The sequence below is a fragment of the Pleurodeles waltl genome, chromosome 9 (assembly GCF_031143425.1).
Source record: "Pleurodeles waltl isolate 20211129_DDA chromosome 9, aPleWal1.hap1.20221129, whole genome shotgun sequence".
Classification (NCBI taxonomy): Eukaryota; Metazoa; Chordata; class Amphibia; order Caudata; family Salamandridae; genus Pleurodeles; species Pleurodeles waltl.
In genome coordinates, this window is record NC_090448.1 from 1081611568 (window position 1) to 1081632649 (window position 21082).

The following is a 21082-nucleotide window of genomic DNA, read 5'->3' on the forward strand; positions in this document are numbered from 1 at the left end:
ACAGTCAGCCTTAGAGAGCATAACCACATGAAAAAATAATGGGAGAAAGTAATGCAGTGTAACCATGTATTTAGCCTCTAGAGGTCATAGTCCATTATACATTTTTAAGGGTAACAGGACTATTGTAATGATGTTACAAACGAGGCCCATAAAACATAATTTCTGTCAGCTGTAAAAGAAAAGTTTCAGCCATGAAAAAGTTTAAAAAGATAATGAAGGATGATAGGGGTTACTATTTTGGAGTCCCCACTAACAAAGTGTGAGGGACCCAGAGATGATGTAGACAGAGCACATTGTGGTCAATGTTTTGGAGGTGGTCCCATTGCCCTTTTGACCACCACAGACTTGAGTTATGAGCAAAGCTGTTTTGTAAAAGTAATGCCCTGCAAAGCTTTATGGGACACGTTTCCATGGCACAAGTGTTTTATTGTGTGGAAATGACTGTATTGCTTATAACAGCCCCTAGAGGACACCACAATTAAAATAGCATTTGTAAGAAACATGGTCATGTCACTATAAAGTTAGTCCCTAGAGGGCATAAGCACGCAAAGAGAAAATGGCAATAAATAATGCAGTGGAACCATATACTTAGCCCCTAGAGGGCATAGTGCATTATATATTTTCTGGGGTAGCAGGTCTGTAACAAAGATACTACAAACAAGGCCCTAACAACACAAGCAACTTGCAGCTGTAAAACAAAAGTTCCAGCCATGAGAGCACTTAAAAAGGCACTGACTGGTGAGAGCGGTCCCCACTAACCTAGTGTGGGGACCTAAAGGTATAGACCGAAACATCATGTTGTCGTGAACATTTTGGTGGTGGTCCCATTGACCTAGGATTACCACAGGCTGAGTTATGGGCAAAAATGGTATGCAAAAGTAATGCCCTGCAAAGCATTATGGGTTGAACTTTCCAAAGTGCAGTGAATATTGTAGTATCGACTATCCCGCTGTGCCGGGAGAGTCACCTTCACTTTGAGGATTTCTGTTTTACATAAAGCATTTACCTGTTTCAATTGTTTAAAGGAGAGGGCCACAATAAATGACTGATCAGGTAACTATGAACAATGTGACTAGTGCTCCAGTACCGCCGATCGAGTTCACGCTGGTGTTCCTGTTCGCGCTGTGAGCATCATGGTTGACATGGAGCACCAAGGGGAGAGACAAAAGAAATAGTTCGCCCAGCATGAAGTTTATCAGCAGACGTGCAATAATCGATGTAACGGGCAAACTGCAAGGCGTGACAAAAACAGCCTCAAGGCAAACATAAACCATTTACTAATGACATCAGGTGATTTTTGAAAGGCAAGCCTAGGGGAACGAATGAAAGTGATGGGCGTGAGGTGGGCGTGGTTAAAAGCCCGCAATACTTGCAGCAGTCAAAGCGCTTGCGCTTGACCTAAAAAAAAACAAACAAAAAAAGTAATAAGAACTAATGTGACTATGTGAGTTTAGCATTTCCTACACCAGAGGGTCTGCTCCTAATAACTCATTGGTTCCCTAGTATAATACAAATGACTAACGCTCACCGCTGTCCTTTTAAAATACATAAATAATGCACTGTATTGATCATACTCTATATTTCATATTGTGCATTATTTCAAATGCACATGAATTTGTCAAATGTGCAGTAGCATGAGTCTCATAAGGTAGTAAAGGGCATGGTTTCTGTTATTTGATGCTTTCTTACATAGCTTGATTATCTACTTTTCATTATTAATGAGCTTGGGTCCATTTCATGATTATCTATATCTGCATCAGGAGACCTGCCGGCAGTGCATTCTACAGATGTAATCAACCAGTGATTCATTACATGAAAATACTAATTTAAAACCAACTTCATAGCATTGCGTAATGTATGTGGGATGACCATTTAGCAAATAGGGTCTTATCTACCTACACTCTTCCGCAAAGCGATATTGTATTCATTGTTAGCACACACTATACTTTACTAGTTAATACATTTGATCTAAGAGGATGTCCCTTATCTGAACTCCTCATGTGAAATATAAGAGCACAGCTTGCTGGAAATATGTCTTGAAGGAATCCATCTTCTGTCATCAGCTAAATCACCTTTAAGATGCCATGATGCAGTGTTTGACTAGCTTGAAGACCAGTGAGTGACTGCAACCCACAACACAGTACAGAAGAATGGGCATATTACTATTATTATTAGTTATTTTGGGCCGATCAACTGGTAGCATAGCCCATACAACATCAAATGGAGGAGTAGATACAGTCTCTGTGAACCACTTAATAGGACATTGAGAATGATCTATACTTACTCAGTGTCCACCAATCACCAGTGCCTTCATTTGAAGTATTTGTTCCTTCTTTCAGCCCCCACCCCCAGCCATCTGCTTTCAGCAGGAATTAAATAATACATAAATGTAGTCTCTTTGCTGATTATTTTCTACCAGTTCTGCAGATGACATAATGCACGTGCGTATCCCCTCAAGGCTGGCTGCCATATTTTGCATCCCCACCGGCACCTCCTTGGCCAGCTCCCGCTGTACTCCAACTACAGTCCTCTCAAAGGTGGTACCAGTGTCTCAGAGTCCTCAGCTGGGTTGGAGCTGGCAGGTCGTACTATTGGGGTGGTGGGTGGGTCCTCTGTGATGGTTGCTACTTCTGTGCTCCTCCTTGCGACTGAAGGTGGGGTCTGGAGGGTTCCAAGGACATCTTGGAATGTCTGCTGGTTAAAGTTTGTCAGCTCATCATCCATGTCATCAGGGAAGTCCAGTACAGGCATATCCCCAGGAGAGCCATCGTCCTCTCCAATGAGATATTGTACAATTAGTGTGTCTGTGTTGTGGCATTTGTAATGTGACGTTACTGACTTCTTATTAGTGGAACATTGTAATCTTGGTTCCTGTTCATTGTTCCTGTCATTAATATTAGCATTTCCCCAGGCCTATGCCCCACCTGCATGTCACATGTAGTGTGGGCAGTTTGGGGAATTGTCTGCGACCATCCTCTAGGTGTAGGTTCTGTCCAAATTGTATGTTGCCACCTTATTCTCCTATTCAACTCTCCATCTACTTCCATTATCATGGTGAGCCCTTGCACTGGCTGTGGGTGTTCTGATGCCACTTGCACCACACTTAACAATCTGGAACTGACCCAGTCTCCAATATTTCACAACCATCTATATGTTACTGAGACCTAGCATATACTATGTATAGCATTGGCATGGCACAATACAGGTGTCAGCATTGGTAGTGTGTAATGCTGATGCTGGGGAATGTGTGCTACATTGGATTGTAGAGATGGTCCTGGCAGTATTCCCTTTCCTCTTATGACTGTGCGGGTGTGTTTAACTAGCTAGACGCATATGTCCTCCCACTCAATGCTGTTGTCTTAGCAGTGTGACAGTTGGGATGTTGCAAGGTGGCATTGCAGCTACTGTTACACAGGCACAAAGTAGACCCTGAAATGTGCAGCATGGGTATGACATTACTGCTGTGTACTTCATAATGTAAGTAACAATACCTTATGTTTAGAGCACCTGTAGACATAAGCATTTGACAGGATTTGCACTTTGTTAGGAATTATAGGGGATTGATAACGTCGTCATCCTGAACCCTCTATTTTGGGTGTGTTTGATACATGGGCACATAACTGCCATAAGCTACTTGACCTGCACACACAGCACAGGTGGTAGTGGCAACTGTTGTCAATGGTAAATACCACTTGCGATTATGGCCTGAGACTGGTAATTGAACCCTAGTTCATTTAGCGACAATACCAGCTGTTGTGTGACAGCAGGCCAGTTTTACGATGTACCCTAACCTCCTGGACTGCCTTTGCCTTTCCAACAGCCTTGGAATGGCAGAGTGCCCCCATGCAAAGGTTGTAGGTGTAGTGTTGTGCTGTGCTCCAGGTTTCACCTGCACAGCCCATGCACCTGTGCCGTGCCCCTTTGCCCTTTCCACTACCTGATTATCATGGCTGGCATGCATTGTGTAGTATGTATGTCCCCCCCCCCCCCCCTGCTTACAGTTCACATTTAGGCATTTTTGTCCACCAGGCAACTTACCCTGCATCTGTGTTGTTTCCTGGTAGTCTGCGCTGTTCTGTCCTTGAATCCCTGTGACGATCTCCTCAGGGATGATGGCTGCCACCATCTCCTCCATGTGGTCCAGGGCCTCCTGCGGTGCTGGACTCCCCCCTCCAGTCTGCAGTGCTGCCTTCCTGTTCCCTGACATATTTTCCTTGGTCCTGCGCTTGCAGTCATGCCAGAGTTTTTTTGCACTCAGTGACTGTTCTCCATACTTCTGCCTCACTGTTTATCTTGTCAACAATTTGTTGCCAAATTGCCTCTTTCCTCCCAAAATGTTGAAGTACAAAAGGTTGATGCTAGTGTTTCGTCACCTCTTTCACCAGTATTTCATGCTCCTCTGCACTGAACCGGCACTTCCTTTTTCTTCTTCTCCCTCTCCTGGGTCTTGTCTGGGCCCTCCTTGCTGGTTCCTGGTCGGTTTTAGTCTTCCTGGGGTCTCTCATGGCTTCTGGGATCCATTTTACCCTTAAGAGCTTTTTGCTCCTAGTGTCTTTAGGGATGCCCCTAAAAAAAAAAAAAAAAAAAAACCTATGGAGTTTAACCCTTTGTGGTTCTTGTCACAGAAAGATGTCTGCAACAGACTTCCACCTGGTTTACCTCTGATGCCTGGAGCCAGGCCATAACTCTAAGGCCTTTCCTGACTGCTGCACCATGAATCTAAAGGCGGTTCTTGTGCATTCCATGGAGCTTCAGGTTGCCCTATGCCAGTTGATTCCACAACACTATAGTTCCTTATCACACGGAAGGTCCAAGAGCTCTTCCTGGCACTTGTTGCCCTCAGTCATCATCTGGTAAGTTGCACAAGAAATCTAAAAAACATAAGTCAAACAGTGTATCAAAGTGATACACAAGAAAAACACCCTTATCAATCCCCCACTGGTTCTGCTCTGCACCGCCCAGAATTTTCTAGAGCCAGAGCAACCCCTGCCCAGTTAAGTTTTGTGAGACCGATAGGTATACCAAACTCTGATAGGGAGCTGAACTGACATCGCTCAACATCCACTCAAATGCTGGCTGGAACATGACCTTTCGAGTCAAAGCTAGGGCCTATTTTCCCCTGCGTGGAGTACGTTTGAGGGGGGTTGGGAGGATCTGAGGATCCTTATGGCATCCCCAACCTCAAGGAAAAGCCTGAAGATAACTAGTACGAGGAGCTCCCTCATGCCGGTGGGTTTGACACCTTCCCAGACACCAACTTAGTCTTTCTCCCAAGGATAACTAAAGTGGAATGGGCTTCTTTTGCCATGGTGGTGAGGAGGGTGGCTTAGGTCCTGGACCTTACTCTGCCCTCTGTGGTGTTCAAGACGAACGTCCTGACAGAGGTGCTTCAGCTGGGATTCACCCCACAGAACCTCTCCTCCCTTTTAACAAATTATTCACAGTTGTCCTACTTGAAGGATGGGCCAAGCTCTGCACAGGGACTCCTGTGCACAGGACAAATGCCCACTGTCAGTGCCCTGCTCCTGGTAACCCAGCTTACCTCACCTAGCACATCCCCTCACCCCCGTCCCGGAGTCCATGTCCCCACATCCAAAGTCATCCCTGATGCATTCCATTCCCCAACACCAGATAGAAAATCCAAGAGGCTGGACATTTTTGGCAAGAGGTTGTTCTCTTCCATCAGCCTTTCATTACAGTCCGTGAACATCATGTGTCTTTTGGACCAGTATTCCCACACAGTTTGATATTCGGATGCGCAAGTGCTGTTCATGGTCTCAGAGGAGGCCTGCCATCCTGACCCAGGCTATTGCCACTGGCAGGGGTGCAACAAAGTTCACAATACACTGCCCACTGGATACGACCAACTTGCTAGGCAGAGCGATTGCGTCAACTGTGGCACTCCAATGCCACGCCTGGCTGGGATCTACTGGATTTTCAGGAGATAACCAGACATCCCTTATGGACATGCCCTTCACAGCACTTGCCTCATTGGTGACAAAGCAGATTTGACATTTCAATGCTTTAGTGACAGCAGAGCCGCAGCCCAGTTGTTTAGGCTCTCCGCGTCCCAAGCCAACCACATTCTGCATTCCATTATTTCCGTGTCTATGGTACAGGCTACCAACTGCGTCCATTCCCTCCCAGACACCAAATCCCACAGACATTCCAGACAAGCAATGTGGCGCCCAAGGCCAGACGTCTGCCCAGTCCACAACAGCCACAGCAATCTGTGATGTCATTCTGGCAGCCGGGCGTCTTTCAACCAAGACTGTATACAGCTGCAGTTGGAACAAGTTTGTGGTTTGGTGTACTACCAAAAATGTTGATCCTCTCTCTGCACCATTGTCCAAGGTGTTATTTGTTCTATCTTTAGCCCAGCAAGGCTTTGCTTTCGAGGAGGGGAGGATTTGGGGGTCATTGGGGGAGGGAGAGATATAGAGATAGATAGATTGTGGAGGTAGCCAATACCACAGTGCAACACCTGCACCACTTTCTTTTGTCAGAAAAGGCAAAATCCCTGGTGTCAGGTGGACTTTAATCTATCTAGCATTTACAAGTTTACTTTCCCTCCAACCACTTTTTCCCCCAACTCTGGAAGAACTTCTACTTCTGTCCTTGTGAGGAGTAAATTTCCTTCCTTTCTCAGTATGGGAAAAGATTAGAGAAGAGCTGGTGAAAATAATTAAAACATACAAGTTAGTAGGCCTGCACATACACATATTGCTCCAGCCCCATTATGAGGATCTGCAGAAAGATGGCAAAATAAGGAAATTTCTACAGTAGGGCTTGAAATTGCTAGTATTCAGGCCCTACTGTAGTATTAGCCCCAGCATTACCAGAGAGGCTATTATCAGAGTTCCTACATAATGAGATTATTGCCATAACTTGTCGCTGCACTAAAGGGACAAGTAGAATTTTTCTTTACAGTACAAGGTGATTTAAAAAGCAACCTACCCCATAGATATATAGATATTTTAATAAATTCCATACCCCTCCTGGTATGTCTTGATGCCACGGTATGCTGCACCCTTGCTCTTTGTTTTGGCTCATTTTTCAAATGCCTGGTGTTTAGTGGGCTTTCTGCCAAAAATCCTGCAAAATCTTACCACCTACCGTTACCCCGCTTGTGCCGATGAAAAAGCTGTGTCACTTGCGTGGCTGGGACTAGTTGCCCGCAAGAGGAACAGATCAAGCCACAGTCAGTGGGAGCCCCTGTAACATAAAAATATAAATATATATATTTTTTTATTTATTATTCAGCTCTGCATGTTCCTGAAAGCCAGGAAGATGGTCTGATGCAAACTGTTTATTGATGCCATTTTCAAGGGTGTGTAGGGGGGGGGGGGGGACGGGGGGTTGGAAACCAGACACTTTTATCCAGAACAATTTTTTCCTATTTTTGACAAAAAGAAAAATCAAAATTTAGCTGTATTTTGCCTATTTTCGCCATCCTCTTCAGGGGAATCCTCAAACCGTGGGTACTTTTAGAATCTCCTGGATGTTAGAAAAAAAGAAAACAAATTTGGTGTGGATACCTTATGTGGAAATACATTTATGGAGCCCTAAGCGTGAACTGCCCCAAATAGCCCAGAAAGGACTCTGCACTCTGGGTAAGGTGGGAGGCATAATACTCATGATTCATTTAGTTTTTAAAAAACATTTTGTATTGGTTTTCAACACAAGCACCATTGTTCAGCAAACAGTTTCACTACAAAAAATCAGCAATAAATAATTTATCAGGAATTGGTAAGGTGCCATCAAAGTCCATACAATGGCATCCCCAATATATAGCACTGTTGCAGCAATAGCATTCGGTATCATTACTCTAATTTGTCCTCATTAATTGAATGAGCAGTTCTTTGTGTTGCATATGCGTCCTGTTCTGTATTTAGCATGTTCTTGATCACCCTCACCTATTTAACTGCATTACAGCCGGCAAGGCGCATGCCTAACAGCCCGTCATTTACATGAACAAATATCTCTTCTATCTATTTTACCTTTCCTGGAACAGGGCAGTCATAAAAGATGGGACAGTTCTCAGCGTTCGCATTAGTGGACTCTCTTGTACCGGTGATCGGCGGGGCTCGTTTCTCCGTAGTTGTCCACTCCTGCGCGATGCTTCCTTTAGCCATTGAGTGAAGGCTTCACCAGTATCTATTGCTAGTTCTTATCCGGAGAGTTGTCTGCTCCTGGTGCCAACATTGTTAGCTTTTTGGTCGGCTAAGGTTTCTTTTTGATGGAGATTTTGCAGCGTACATTTCTTCTCCTGGCCTCTGCTGTCTGCCATCCCTCTTTCCAGCGCCCTGCCTCTTCGTGTGTGTTAAAATGCCGCGTCTTCCCTTTTGCAATTACCTTCAGGTACTCTGGAAACATCTTTTTAGTCCTTTTTTTTCTCTCAGCACTTTCCTGACGCAGTCAAAGCTTCGTTGTTTTTCGGCGGCAAACGTGAAGTCAGGAAATAACATTTTTGGATTGTAATACAGTATTTTTCCTTTGTTTTTTGGCTTCTTATTGCAGCCGTCTCACGATAGCTCAGTAGGCATGCTGTGGTAGCTCTTGGGAGTGGGGAGGAGGGTGGACTTCTGATGCCGTAGGCCCCGTTCACTCTTTCTAAGGTTAAAACGTGGAGAATTTTTTAGGTTTCAGAATGTTGGTGATCCAGTCCACAACAAAGAGTTCCTTACAGAGAACTTCACATCACTCTAGAATGTATACTATCCTTATGTTGATCCTCCCCACTCTGCATCTTCTGCTCGAACTATTAGCAAGTCGGAACTTATTCTGTGGTGCTTTGCATCTTCCTGAAGTGCGCCTGTTGCTCCAGAATGGTGCTCTCTGTCCTGCAGGAAGGTCCTGCAACCGGAAACGTGTAAGTATTCAGTTTATTAAAATGGGGGCGTGCCTCCTATTTATTTCCCCGAACCATTACGCAGGTCTTCCGGCTCTATTTGCCTGGCATTTTTGATCCCTCTTAAAGTTAGTTCGTCAGTCACTGACTGTGCTTTGATACTTGGGTTGGCGCTTATCGCTTCACCCATTCTCCCCGTTCAGCATCTTGTGCCCGACTTTAGTCCCTTCCATTTTGTGGCAGATTTCACCTTTTTCATGTTTGATATTGTAATGTGAAGGAGAACCAACAGGTGTGCTTTTCTTTACTATCTCTGCTGGTATTGTTTCTGTCCTTTCGCATTTAGGCAGCGTGTTTGCTGTTGAAGGATCCATCTCCAGAGAAGAGGCTGCATGTTGCAGTCACTCCCACACCATTCCACTTTTTGGTCACCATTCTTCGTACTTGCAATATCTCCTATTTATCATCCACTTATTTGAGGAGGAGTTGGAGGGAGGACAACAGACAGGAGAATCACCCAGCACCAGTAGGAGTGGGGCTCGTAAGGTGGAGTTCTCTCCTTATTTCATTGCTTTGGGGCTGGACAACAGTCTGCTAGAGAGAACTCTGGTGTCTGGTATCGTCTCCTAACCCAAATGCTGGTCAGGTCTGTTGGGTCCTGCCGAATCCGCCCACCCTTATCTTGGTGACCCAAGCCATTTGAAGCTTGCCTTTCGGTTTCATGTGGTTATACTAAGTGCATTTATCCTGGTGGGTTTGTCATACGTTCCACCGTGGCATCCTTTCTGCTCTCACATTGATCCTGCTGTATATCACCAGGCCTATTAGTGCTCCCGCATTCCACAGTGAGGCCTCATTGACTGCTAGTTCATATTTCATTTTGAATTGTGTGTAAAGTCAATGCCCTGTTAGGTAAATTCGTGGACCTGCTCAAGAGGAGTGGTGCCCAACCTGAAATTAGTCTCAACACCTTGGTGCAGGCAAAACAGCATCAGTTTTGTTTTGGGTGCATTAGGCCTTTAGTGAAACAAAACTCACCAAATGCATCAAGTGAGTTCTGTAGGCGTACTTGGATCTTTGAGCCTAGGAGTGCATTGTGGGCGAATAAAAATATTGTGATAGCTTTCAAGCCTGAAAACTGTTGATGGAAGATGTGAACAAATGAAAAGATGCTATTTGACCTACCTAGACTGGTGTATTTACCTTATGCATGAGGTAGGATGCTGATCAAGCTACAATTGCCATTATTTGCAAGGAAAGCTTGAATGAATTCACACAAGGCAAGCTATCTTGCCTTGGCATTCCATTATCCACAGGGAATGGTGGCTCTACCACCAAATAAGTGAAAAGTATATTTTTGGCACATTATCCGTTTGATGCTAATATGTATACACCACCCAGCTTTGTAAACCATTGTGATTCATCTTATCTAAGTACTTATACTTTATTCATCTTGTGTGAAGTTGTGTTGTCTCCATGACATCTTTCCGCTATTTGTCTTTACAGATGCTTTGTATATCTGCTTTTTCCTTTTGCCTTGTTTTTCTAGGACTGCTTTGAGTATCTGTCTTGTCAACCGCTTTTACAATAGCGCTGTTTATTTGGGTCACATACTGGGCTGCCTTTTCAGTGGTGACGACATCAGTGAGCTTTGCTGTTTTCAAAGAAAGCAGACTGGTTACTAGTGCTACTTCAGTGTGCTATGCCTTGTGTACAATTTTAGGATATTGGTGGATGGCATTGCTTAGGATGTATGTGCTGCTTAAGGTTGGGTTAGCTACTTGGCTCTGGTGCTCTTTTTTTTTTAATGACGTTTCAAGTCCTGCCAAGTGTCGCACATACCAGGTTAGGATAATGTATTCTGGCATTTTTTCCTGCATAATGGCAAGGTCCTAGTATGCTCTCCCAAATCAATTTATGGAGCAGGCAATCTAGGTTTTTAATTCTCCTTTCCGCTGCAGCTTAGAACTTTGTGCTCCGCAATGCTGCGCCACCCCCCCTTCTTCCATGCTTGCTGCCAAAGGGCATTTTTTCGAAATAATTATTTCTTTATTAAATCATTTTATCTACAGCACATATCGTCTCAAAATGCCATGTACAGCATTCATCACAAGATCAGAGTCCCATAGACAATTAACGACCCATAGTCCGGGTAAGCAGGCATAGCTTCCCTTACAGCTATTGCTGTTAGCACTCAACTTATAACCCCTCTACTGCCTTCCAGATTTTGTTTTTGGACAAGCTCTTGTTCGTTAGCCTTCCTCTCCAGTGTTTGCACTAAAGTTCATTTCCTGCACCTATCTCGCTTCATCTGACCACCACTCTCAGCAGATGCTTTTTCTGGAAAATGTCCACATGTTGGCCTAGTGCCGTGGGTAATGTAGCACCGACCCTCTACCAGAAGTTGAGTATTATAAGACTTTTACAGGCGACTTACTTGGATCCAATCCCCATACTCCTCATATTGTGCACTTCGGTCAATCAATGAAACCCATATTCCATAGCTTATTTTGTGGAGTGTAGAATCCTATCAAGATTTTATTTAGTTTGTATGAGGTGCAGATATGTTAAGTGTCCATGGATCCTATCTCTCCTTACCCACACCTTGTCCTCTAGGTGCCCAGTATGCACCTGTTGGGTCAAAGTAATTTTGGCTCCCAGAATGGATGTTAATTCCTCTTTATGGTGGTCTAATCCATGTCTCATTTGTAGGAATCTAAAGAAGTGCGAGTAATGTAGTTCAGACTTTTCTGGAGCACTTCTAATGATTTAAGATGGCCCATACCTCGAATGTCTCCAGCCTGCAAGATGCCAAAGAATCCCACTGAAGGAATGCTTTCAATTATTATTCCTGCTTTAATGGGGCCTCTCTTGTAATTTTATTCTGCCAGCCAACCCATCTCGATGCCCTATACCAGTAGTGTAAAGACCACCTTCGTGGTATCAGGAAGAGAGTTTGGTTGTTGGGTGCTATAAAGGTATTTCAGCCTGCTAGAGTCTCTGAAAAGCTGTAATTATCCATGGGTTGATAGGTCGACAAACAGGTAGCCATTTATATAGGGAGTGGTGACGCCTAGTGGTATAACTATATATCATGCTTGCAGAAATGAATGTTATTTTCTTACAAGATCCTTGGGACCTATCTTCCCACATTAGACCTTGGTATATGCCTCTAATGGTATTGGAGAAGGGATCAGGTACCTCTGAAGATAATTCTGAACTAAATATAGAATTTTAGGAAAAGCAGTCATTTCAAAAAGTGTGTGTTGATGGGAAGGGAGTCCCATGCAGGACGATCTATTTGCAAGCTATTGATTCAAGGGGCTTGAGTAAGCTAGATGAGTGTAGCTTGTAAAGAGAGATGAGGCCCAAGTATTTAAATGATACGGCACAAACAGCAGGCAATCCACAGAGAAATGAATGTTAAGTTCATGCAATATCGATAACTTTAAAGTCAGGAAAGCACAATAAATTTCCCAAACCAATTAAGAAAAATAGAAAACATGTTAATGATTAAAAGGCACCACTATCAAAATATGTTGAGTGGGGAGGAGGCAGATGTATGATTATTTTTGAAGTTTTAAGATACAAAATGTCTGGGGAAAAGTAAAATGCCATGTAAAAATAGAAATTCACAATGAACCAGGAGCTTGGCCCAATTTGAGGCTGTTGGTAATAAAGTAAAGGCCAGATATACCAAGTGGGTCATCCTGATCAAAGATTCTATCTTTAGACATAGTCTTGAGCTGCTGGGACAGTTCCTTTTGTTCATTGCTGTAGCTCTTGTTTTCTCAGGTCAGGCTTCTATCACAAGGTCTCTTTCCTGCCAGGTCTTCTGCAGGGCCAAGGCTTCTGTGGTCAGCTGCACCCTCTTGGGGTCAGGATTCCCTAATGCTTTGTGTTTCTTAAAAGGCTTGACCTTCTTCAGATGGAGTCTTTCCAGGTTTACGAATACTCTGAGTAGGTGGCGGCTGAAGTGCCAGCTTTATCCTATACATTAGCCAGTCGTTGGAGTAATTATACCACACAACCCTAACCATTTTCTCTTCTTTCACCTTCTTTTGCAGATATTCTTTATGCTTTACTGTAAAATTACCCAAGAGTCCTTCTTTTGAGATGTTAGAATCCCAGCTTGTCCTATGCAGGTCTGTCTTCATTTCCTTAACAACTCCTCTGTTTACATGAGCTCCCCTCCCATCTGAGGTAGTATTAAAGCTGTCCTTTGTTCTGCCATTTGTTCTTGTTGACTGGCACATGTCTAGTCCCTGCTAAGTGGTGATAGGTTAACACCAGTTTGGTCTTCCTGGGCCCAGAGGCAGACTTCTGTCCTCGGAGCCAGAGTTAACTTTCCCCGACAAGTATGTGTATTCTAGCCCTAAAGCCATGATGAGTGTTTGAACTGGCTGTAATCCAGTTATGGCTCGGGCAGCTTAAAGTTTATTTTTCAGAGGTTTTTTTTGCCCACTCCAGTTATCACAAATCTAATTTCATCAGAAAATCAGATTTCCAAACTTGAATAGGAAATCATTTTGAATTATTTTTCTAGCATTTGTCCAAGCAGATATAGGAAGTAAAGAGTTTAATCTGGTAAAAGATGCAAAAGGCCTACAGTGAAATCGAGTTTGGGTTTTATTTCACTGTGTGACAACACACTGCCCCACTCCAGTATGTAGTGTGCCTTATTTTGATATATTAACATCCAGCCCTCTTGGCTTAAAATGCACTTTTTAGAGGTGACTTAAAATATTGAAAAAATAGGCTTTTTGTATATGCTATGCCTCTTTTCCGTGCCTTGTGTTACTGTGGTGCATTTAAAATGTAGTCTAGGCAGTGCAAAGTGGTGCTTCTGGCAGACGTATAGGTTTGTCATTTATGTGGGATGGTGTATATGCACACTGTAGCCCATATATGACATTTAATTTCCACACCATATTTGCATGTTCTGCACCATCTACAATCACCTTGTAGCAAAGTTAAATAAACCACATGGGTGAAAACGATTTTACACCTATCATTTAGGGACAGAGCACATGCACTTAATACTGAAATTATTTGTAAGGAGCAGTTTAACCAAATGTGCCAAAGCCCATTCTCAGTTAATCTTCAAACTTTTCACATATTTTGTATGGAGGTTAAGATTATTAGCGGTCCATAGTATTGAATTGAGCTTATACAGGGAACGAATCTGGGCACCATTGACTAAATGGTTGGAAGGGATAGATCTATGTGTGAAATAGTTTGTATAGTATTGGGTTGATTTCGTTGAAACTATCTTTTTTTATATTTGCTTTTCTTCTTTTGTCTTGTTTTTCTCACTTCTTCCCTATTTTGATATGATGATGTGTAAATTATTTTTTTCTTTGCAAAAACATAATAAAATAAAAAAAAAACCCACTATGTTGGGCTTGGATCCTTAAACATCCAACAATGCTTCAAACATCCTGTAGCTTTTCATGCTGTATGGTCAGCATCAATCAATCAGTGATTTCTAAGGTGCCACTATTCATCTGTAGGGTCTCAAGGTGCTGTGTGCTGGCGTGCTGCTCAGTGGAAGTGCTAGGTCTTGAGGTCCTTCCTGAACTGCTTCAGTGATGCAGTCTGCCTCAGTTTGAGAGGTAGCGTGTTCCAGTCTGGGATGCGAGGTAGGAGAAGGATCTTCTCCTGCTGTGCTTTTTCAGATCTTGAGAACAGCAGCGAGGGCGAGCTGGGAAGAACAGATTGTCTGTTGGGTACGTGAAAGGTGAGCAGTGGTTGAGGTGTGAATCAGGTGTTTGTATGTGGATGCGCTTGTTGAATGTACTGGCCTTCGAAGGTGATTTTCTCAAAACTTCCTTTAAATTTAAATTAGCACTTGCAGGAAAACTGAAGTCACTCGTAAATCAGATTTTAAGATTAAAGCCAGGCGGTATGGGCGGATGATTGGAGACTCTTAATTCAATTTTAAATTCCAGTCATATCTTTTATTTACAATGCCCTATCGTCTAAAAAGCAGAGAGATGTGCATGCTTGAGATTCCACCTGTTCTCCTCGTGAGTGAATTGGGCGCGTTGGAAAAGTGGGTGGACTGGTCCGCACGCAGGACTGCCCGAATGTGAGACTTTTGTAAGAATGCCCTCGCACATGAGTGTCGGTATGTTTGCACTATACAGAAGCCGCACCTACTGGCTTTGTCAATGCTAGTTACTGAAGCAGCAGCATCGCAATGAAGAGGTGCTCATCACAGATCACCGTGTGGAGCAATGGGGGTCCTACTACTGCGAGCGACAGAAGAAGGGATGAGGTTATTTGAAGTTGGTGTGACTGGGGCCAGCAATAGACTGTAGATTGTATTGTCATTTATATAGCGCCTTCCTTACGTCTTGCGAGGCTTAAAGCGCTGGTCTATACGTGCATAAGTTACATATGATTACAACTTGAGTAACACAAAGAAAGAAGAAAATAAAGGCTAAAAGAAGGTAATCCTCGAAATTATCAGCATAGGTCTAACAAGAAGGTTTGCACAAGCGAGGTTAGGTGCCACAATATCCAACGTATAATTTACTTATTTTAAATTAAATTTCAAAAACTATTTCTAATTTTACTGGACTACTAACTTTAGTGAGTTATACATAGTGTTTGTTGAGCCGGGATTGGTAAATGGAGTCAGTGATCCTGTTCCCATGGTATTGTGTTCCTCTTATCAGTCGTGGATGCTGCTTTATTAGTTCACAGTAAATATACCAAACAGTCTAATTTACTAATTGCAGACTTAAGGGCGTAGTAAATAAAAAGACTGCATATTTTTCTATCTTGTGGTTTCACTCTCCTAGCTTTTAAGTACAGACTTTGGGTTTTGTCCGTCTACGGCACGTTGCTGGCACACAAATCTGCTATGTTGTCACCACTGCTTTTTTTTGGTGCAAAATGTATTAAATCCGTTTTCCCATTCTTTGCCGTACCAGACGAGGTGGCTGTCAGCAGTGTTGTACTGGTAGCTGGTTGGAGTGTGGTAACTGCTTCTACATGTGTCTTCTATGGCAACAACTAAATCACCCTTCTGCAGCCTCAGAACTGTACTGCTCTTAGTAGAAAATGAAGCTCATTCCACAGTTTTTGTCAAACCTCTCTACTGGTAGCTGGTGACCAAAATCGTAACACTTGCGTCGGAAAACCATTGTGACAACAAAATGAAATCCCACACAAATTCTCCTGCCATCACCCCATACACACATGCACACGCAACACTCACACCTTTTATCCTCCCGCACCCAACTTACCACTGAGTCCACAATCTGAAATAGAGGGCCATACATACCTTCATTTTCCCATTATGACAACAAAATATGTGCAGAGTAGAGCCTGACCAAAGCCTACAGGGTCAATAGAATTTTTGATCTGACTTGCATGGAAAGTTGGTGGCCATTGGATTAAACAACTATTTCATTTACTTGGAGAGGAATAAAGGAAAGAAGGGAGGACATTTTGTGTAAGCCAAAACATTCAGGAGAAATAAAGTGGCCAGCACAAAGCCAACCTGTTTAGCAGAAGGGTTAACTAGAAGATATGCAGTTTAGAAATGTGGAAACTCAGTTACACAAAGCTTTTATCCCTGATTTCCAAGTATTTATTGCATGCTTATATCCATCTCCTTGTCATTTATTTGCCTGATGTTTTTATAAACTATTTTATCACTAGGATGGAAAGGCTGCAGAGGAGGCAAGAATACGACTGGAAGCTAAAAGTAACGTGAATTGTGAAGACGTTCCAGCTGCCAAAAAAGTTCGGGAAAATGACAACGTGGTGCCCTTAATCATTCCAGTGTCTGTGCCAGTAAAGAAAGTTGACCCGCTGGATAGTGAACAGGAGAAAGGCCAGGATGGAAGAATGCAAGGAGTTACAGTGCACAATCAAAATATTCCGGGACAAAATCCTTCTGTAATAGTAACACGACAGCGGTTCGGTCGCACCAACAACACAGAACCCTCACTACAGGTACACATCAAATTAATGATTCTTTGGGCTAGTCTCAAATTTGTCTTTGCTCTGTTGCATCATATGTGCTAAATTAATGTCACTTTTGGATTTATTGTGGGTTCCAAGTCTGTAGAAATTAGTAGCCACAAAGTACAACTGTATTCAGTGGAGGCTGTTGCTGAGGTGCAACAGTGTTTTTAACATTTATTTTTGAAACCTTTGTAGCAGATTTTTTAACCCAGTGACTGAAGAACTGTATCATTGATCACCTCATGTTACCTCGTTGGGATTAATCAGCACTTGCAGAGACTGTTCAAGATATTATGACCATGCTGGAATGCAAAATCATTCTGCCCCAGAGCTTTCACAGGGAAACACTTGACACTGTGTCCTCACTAGCAACACATATCTTTGTGCATATAGCATCATGGTGTGTTAACAAAGGGTTGGACACATATCTCTTTGGTAGGTGCATGGGAAAAACCATATTGGTTTGTGCAACATGTACAATGATGAACTATTATGGTTCCTGATGACCCAAAATAATTATTTCTTTCAGTGTTGCTTTTAAGTTTCATTATTGTATATTCTAAGCCACATTTTCACCAAATTACTATCACAAATAAACTAAAATGAACCCATTCCACGCTACCATTGTCCTGGTCTACATCCCACAAAGCTACCTACGTTATAACACTAATAGCATTCTTAAACCTTTCGATTTGAAAAGTCAAACATCTTTTGAAGGAACCAGCATAGGATTTTGTGCATATATTATAGAAAGCTTACCTCTTCATTAAATGTTCTGGTCCTCTGTTGGCTGAACATTTTTGATGCATGATCCGTGGAGAAGCCAAATTAAAATGATTTGAGAGGAAGACAACCATACTTTGGCTGCTGCAGCTGGAAGTAGTCAATTTGAAGATTGCTTAGGTGAGAACCTGGGTCTTTCCAATCTTAAAATATCTCTGCTTCTGAGTCTCCAAGAGAAACCAGATTTGGAGAGCAGATTGGTGAAGTAAGAGGACTTCCACAGGAGAATGCTGTTTAGATTATGCAGGGTATTTTGAAATTGACTCTAGCTTCCAGAGATCTACGAAGGGCCTTGAGGATTATGATAAACTGTTTAATTTCTGTGAACCTTTAGTAAATCTGAAGGTGCTTAGTTAGAAGAGTAAGGATAGATTTTGTAAGCTATTGCAGTAGTGCTTTTCCAAAGAAAAGTGTATGATGCTGACATATTTTATGTAATTGAGAAACGCACTTTTAGGGGAGAAGTTTCTTTATTATTTTCATCACCTGGATTTGGTAGTGTACTTATTTAGTGATGCTCATGATAACTGCATCCATGATGAAAAGGGCATCTCTGGCAAGTTTTAGGGACTTTTACTGGTTGCTAATGGAAGCAGATATGTTGTTTTAACCCCCTTAATGACTGTTCAAATTTGAGTGGGGCATTTTTGGTGTAAGATGTATTTGATAGGTTTTATGTGCGCCATCTTGCTTGCGTTGAGCATGGGAAAGTACAGTGACATCCAGGACTGTATGTTTTTCAGACAAAGTTTGGGTAGGTGGATATAGGTCAATCTGCTAACTGATGGATTGAAAACTGTGGTCCCTCTGTCAGGGTGTCTAACTGCACATTGTACAGATTGAAAAGATTAGGAGCACATATAAAATCTGATAGAGACCTCTAGTGGCAGATTCCTTACCTTAAAATTTCCCCCAGGCATCAGTCTGATCCGTGAGTTCAGTAAGTTCTTATTTTTGAGATGTCTGACCATGGTGAAACGCCTTTGGGCTCTGCATGGTCAGAAGAGGCCCCCCTCAGGTTCCACACAGTGGCTACGGCCTCTACTCCGCACGGCTTCGGTCATGCCACAGCAATATTCCTTAACAATGGTGCAGACATCAAGGCTTCAGGTGCTTCCTGTGGTCTGCTTCGATCTCATACTTATTGCCAACTCTGACACAGATCCGGACAGGCGTCACTTGACGCCGATTCTGACTTCGACGGGGACCTTGCTCCATAGGTCAGATCCTGATCCTTATTCATATGGGTACGGTTATGGTTAAAGTATGGAGGGGTCACTGGACCCTTTAGAATACCAGCGTGTTGACCCCATGGACTGGCTCAGGACCTGGGTGAAGCCAGTGGTCTAGACGCTGACGTACTTGCTCCCCTTACTGTGGCTACGGAGGAGGGAGTGTCGTATTCAGTGGTGGTGAGGAGAGCGGCTGAGTTCCTGGGCCTCAAGCTTCCTTTTGCGGCCATCAGGACTGAGGTGCTTCAGCCTGGGGCTTCTTCTTCAGAACCCATCTTGCTCTTCATTGAGGCCCTCTCTGATGTCCTGCTGGGGACTTTGTCCAACCGCAGCACTGGGGCTCCTGTTAATAGGACAATCGCCCACCGCCATAGGCCTGCGTCTAATGACCCAGTATTCCTGACCTAACACTCCACCCCTGAGAGCTTAGTTACTCAGGCCTCTACATCCCCAGGCACAATCACTTCTGTACCCCCAGGTGGGGAATCCAAAAGACTGGATCAGCTTGGGAAGAAAATGGTTTCTATCTCCAGTCTGGCATTGCGGTCAATGAACACCGCATGCCTTTTGGGCCATTACTGCAGAACGTTATGGGACACTGTTGCACAGGTGCTGCCACAGGTCCCGGAGGAGGCCCAGGCCATTCTCCCTCAACCTGTTGCTGATGGAAGAGATGCAGCTAAGTCCACAACAAGATGTGGACTAGATACAACAGACTCACTGGCTAGATCGGTTGCATCGACGGTGGCCTTGAGGCACCATGCTTGGCTGAGGACATCCGGCTTTTCAAGGAATGTCCAACCTGCGCTTATAGACATGCCCTTTGATGGCACCCATCTCTCTGGAGACAAAGCAGACTCTGCACTTGAGTGCTTTAAGGAGTCCCGGGCTGCGGCTCTGTCCTTGGGCCTCACAGCTGCCCTTTTCCCCTGCCTCAATCTGCTTTTCGCCCCTTTCGTGGCTATGGAAAGGGCACCCAACCACATCCCTTTCCCTCCAGCCACCATACCGCACATGCTGCCCAGCCTTTGCCTGGCCGGGGATGTGGGACACAACGTCCTCATGGATAAGTGAGCCAGCAGTCCGCCCAGTCCACCACCCCTCCTGCTGCAGCCTTCAAACCTTCCTAGTCTGGCTTTCTCATCAGGGACCAGTAGGAGGCAGGATTCGCCATCACCTGCCCTGCTGGGAATTCATTGCATCAGACAGACGGGTTTTGCAAATAGTCCGAAGGGGCTACTCCCTTCCCTTCAAAACTACCCCTCCTTCCATGCCACCATCCTATGATCAGATGACGGAGATCGCCTGGCACTTCTCTGTTAGAAGGTTACGACTCTCTTGGCCGCGGAAGCCATAGAGAGGGTGCCTGCGCCAGAAGTAGGTCATGGTTCTTATTCCTGCTACTTTCTGGTGCCCAAAAAAGGGCAAGGGCCTACGCCCTATCGTAGACCTCGGTCCCTCAATCTCTTCCTCAAAAAGAAGAATTTCAAAATGCCTCCTCTGGCTTCGGTTCTATCTGGCCTGGACCCATGAGTCTGGATGGTAGTGTTGGACTTGCAGGATGCATATTTCCATATTTCTGTCCTGCCTGCCCACAGACGTTACTTGCGGTTCACAGTAGACATCAAGCATTTTCAGTTTACTGTGCTCCCCTTTGGTGAACACCTGAGGGGCGCTGGTAAGCCCAAAGTGATGGCGGTGGTTGCGGCTCATCTGCTCTGGTTAGGGGTTTTAGTCTTCCCCTACCTTGATGACTGGCTGTTTGTAGGTGGGCTCGCCCCCGGCTGTTCTCCCACCTCCAGACTACAGCAGACCTCCTGCATTTGCTGGGGTTCACTATAAATGTGCCGAAGTCACACCTGACTCACTCTCAGATGCTCCCTTTTTTTGGAGCTGCTCTGGTCACAGTGCAGTTTCAGGCCTATTCTCCTGAGCGGCGAGTCGTTGAGAGTTTCCAAGGTGGCAGTGGCTTGGTGGTACTTTTAGTCTCGAGTAGAACTCAGGACTCCTTTATGCAAATACCACTTGTGCACAGAGTTCTCAAGAAGATCAAGTACTACTGGGCCCAAGTCATTCTTGTGGCTCCCAAAGAGGCACAAAGAGTCTGGTATTCTGAGCTCTTGAGCATGGCCATCAATCCTCCAACCAGACTGCTCCTTTGGGGGGATTTTCTGTCGCAGCAGAGGGTACAATTCTCCACTGGAACTGGCCCAGTCTCTGACTTGCGTAGAAA

General features: G+C 44.0%; 1 protein-coding gene across 5 annotated transcripts in view; it reads left to right on the forward strand.

Annotated features, from left to right (window-relative positions):
- MIDEAS (mitotic deacetylase associated SANT domain protein) overlaps positions 1-21082 on the forward strand; it is a 588535-nt gene that overhangs the window by 427088 nt on the left and 140365 nt on the right. For all 5 annotated transcript variants that reach the window (XM_069208745.1, XM_069208746.1, XM_069208748.1 and 2 more), the window contains one exon: positions 16526-16822. In XM_069208745.1, the coding sequence (XP_069064846.1) occupies positions 16526-16822 (297 nt within the window). The remainder of the gene's footprint in view (positions 1-16525; positions 16823-21082) is intronic.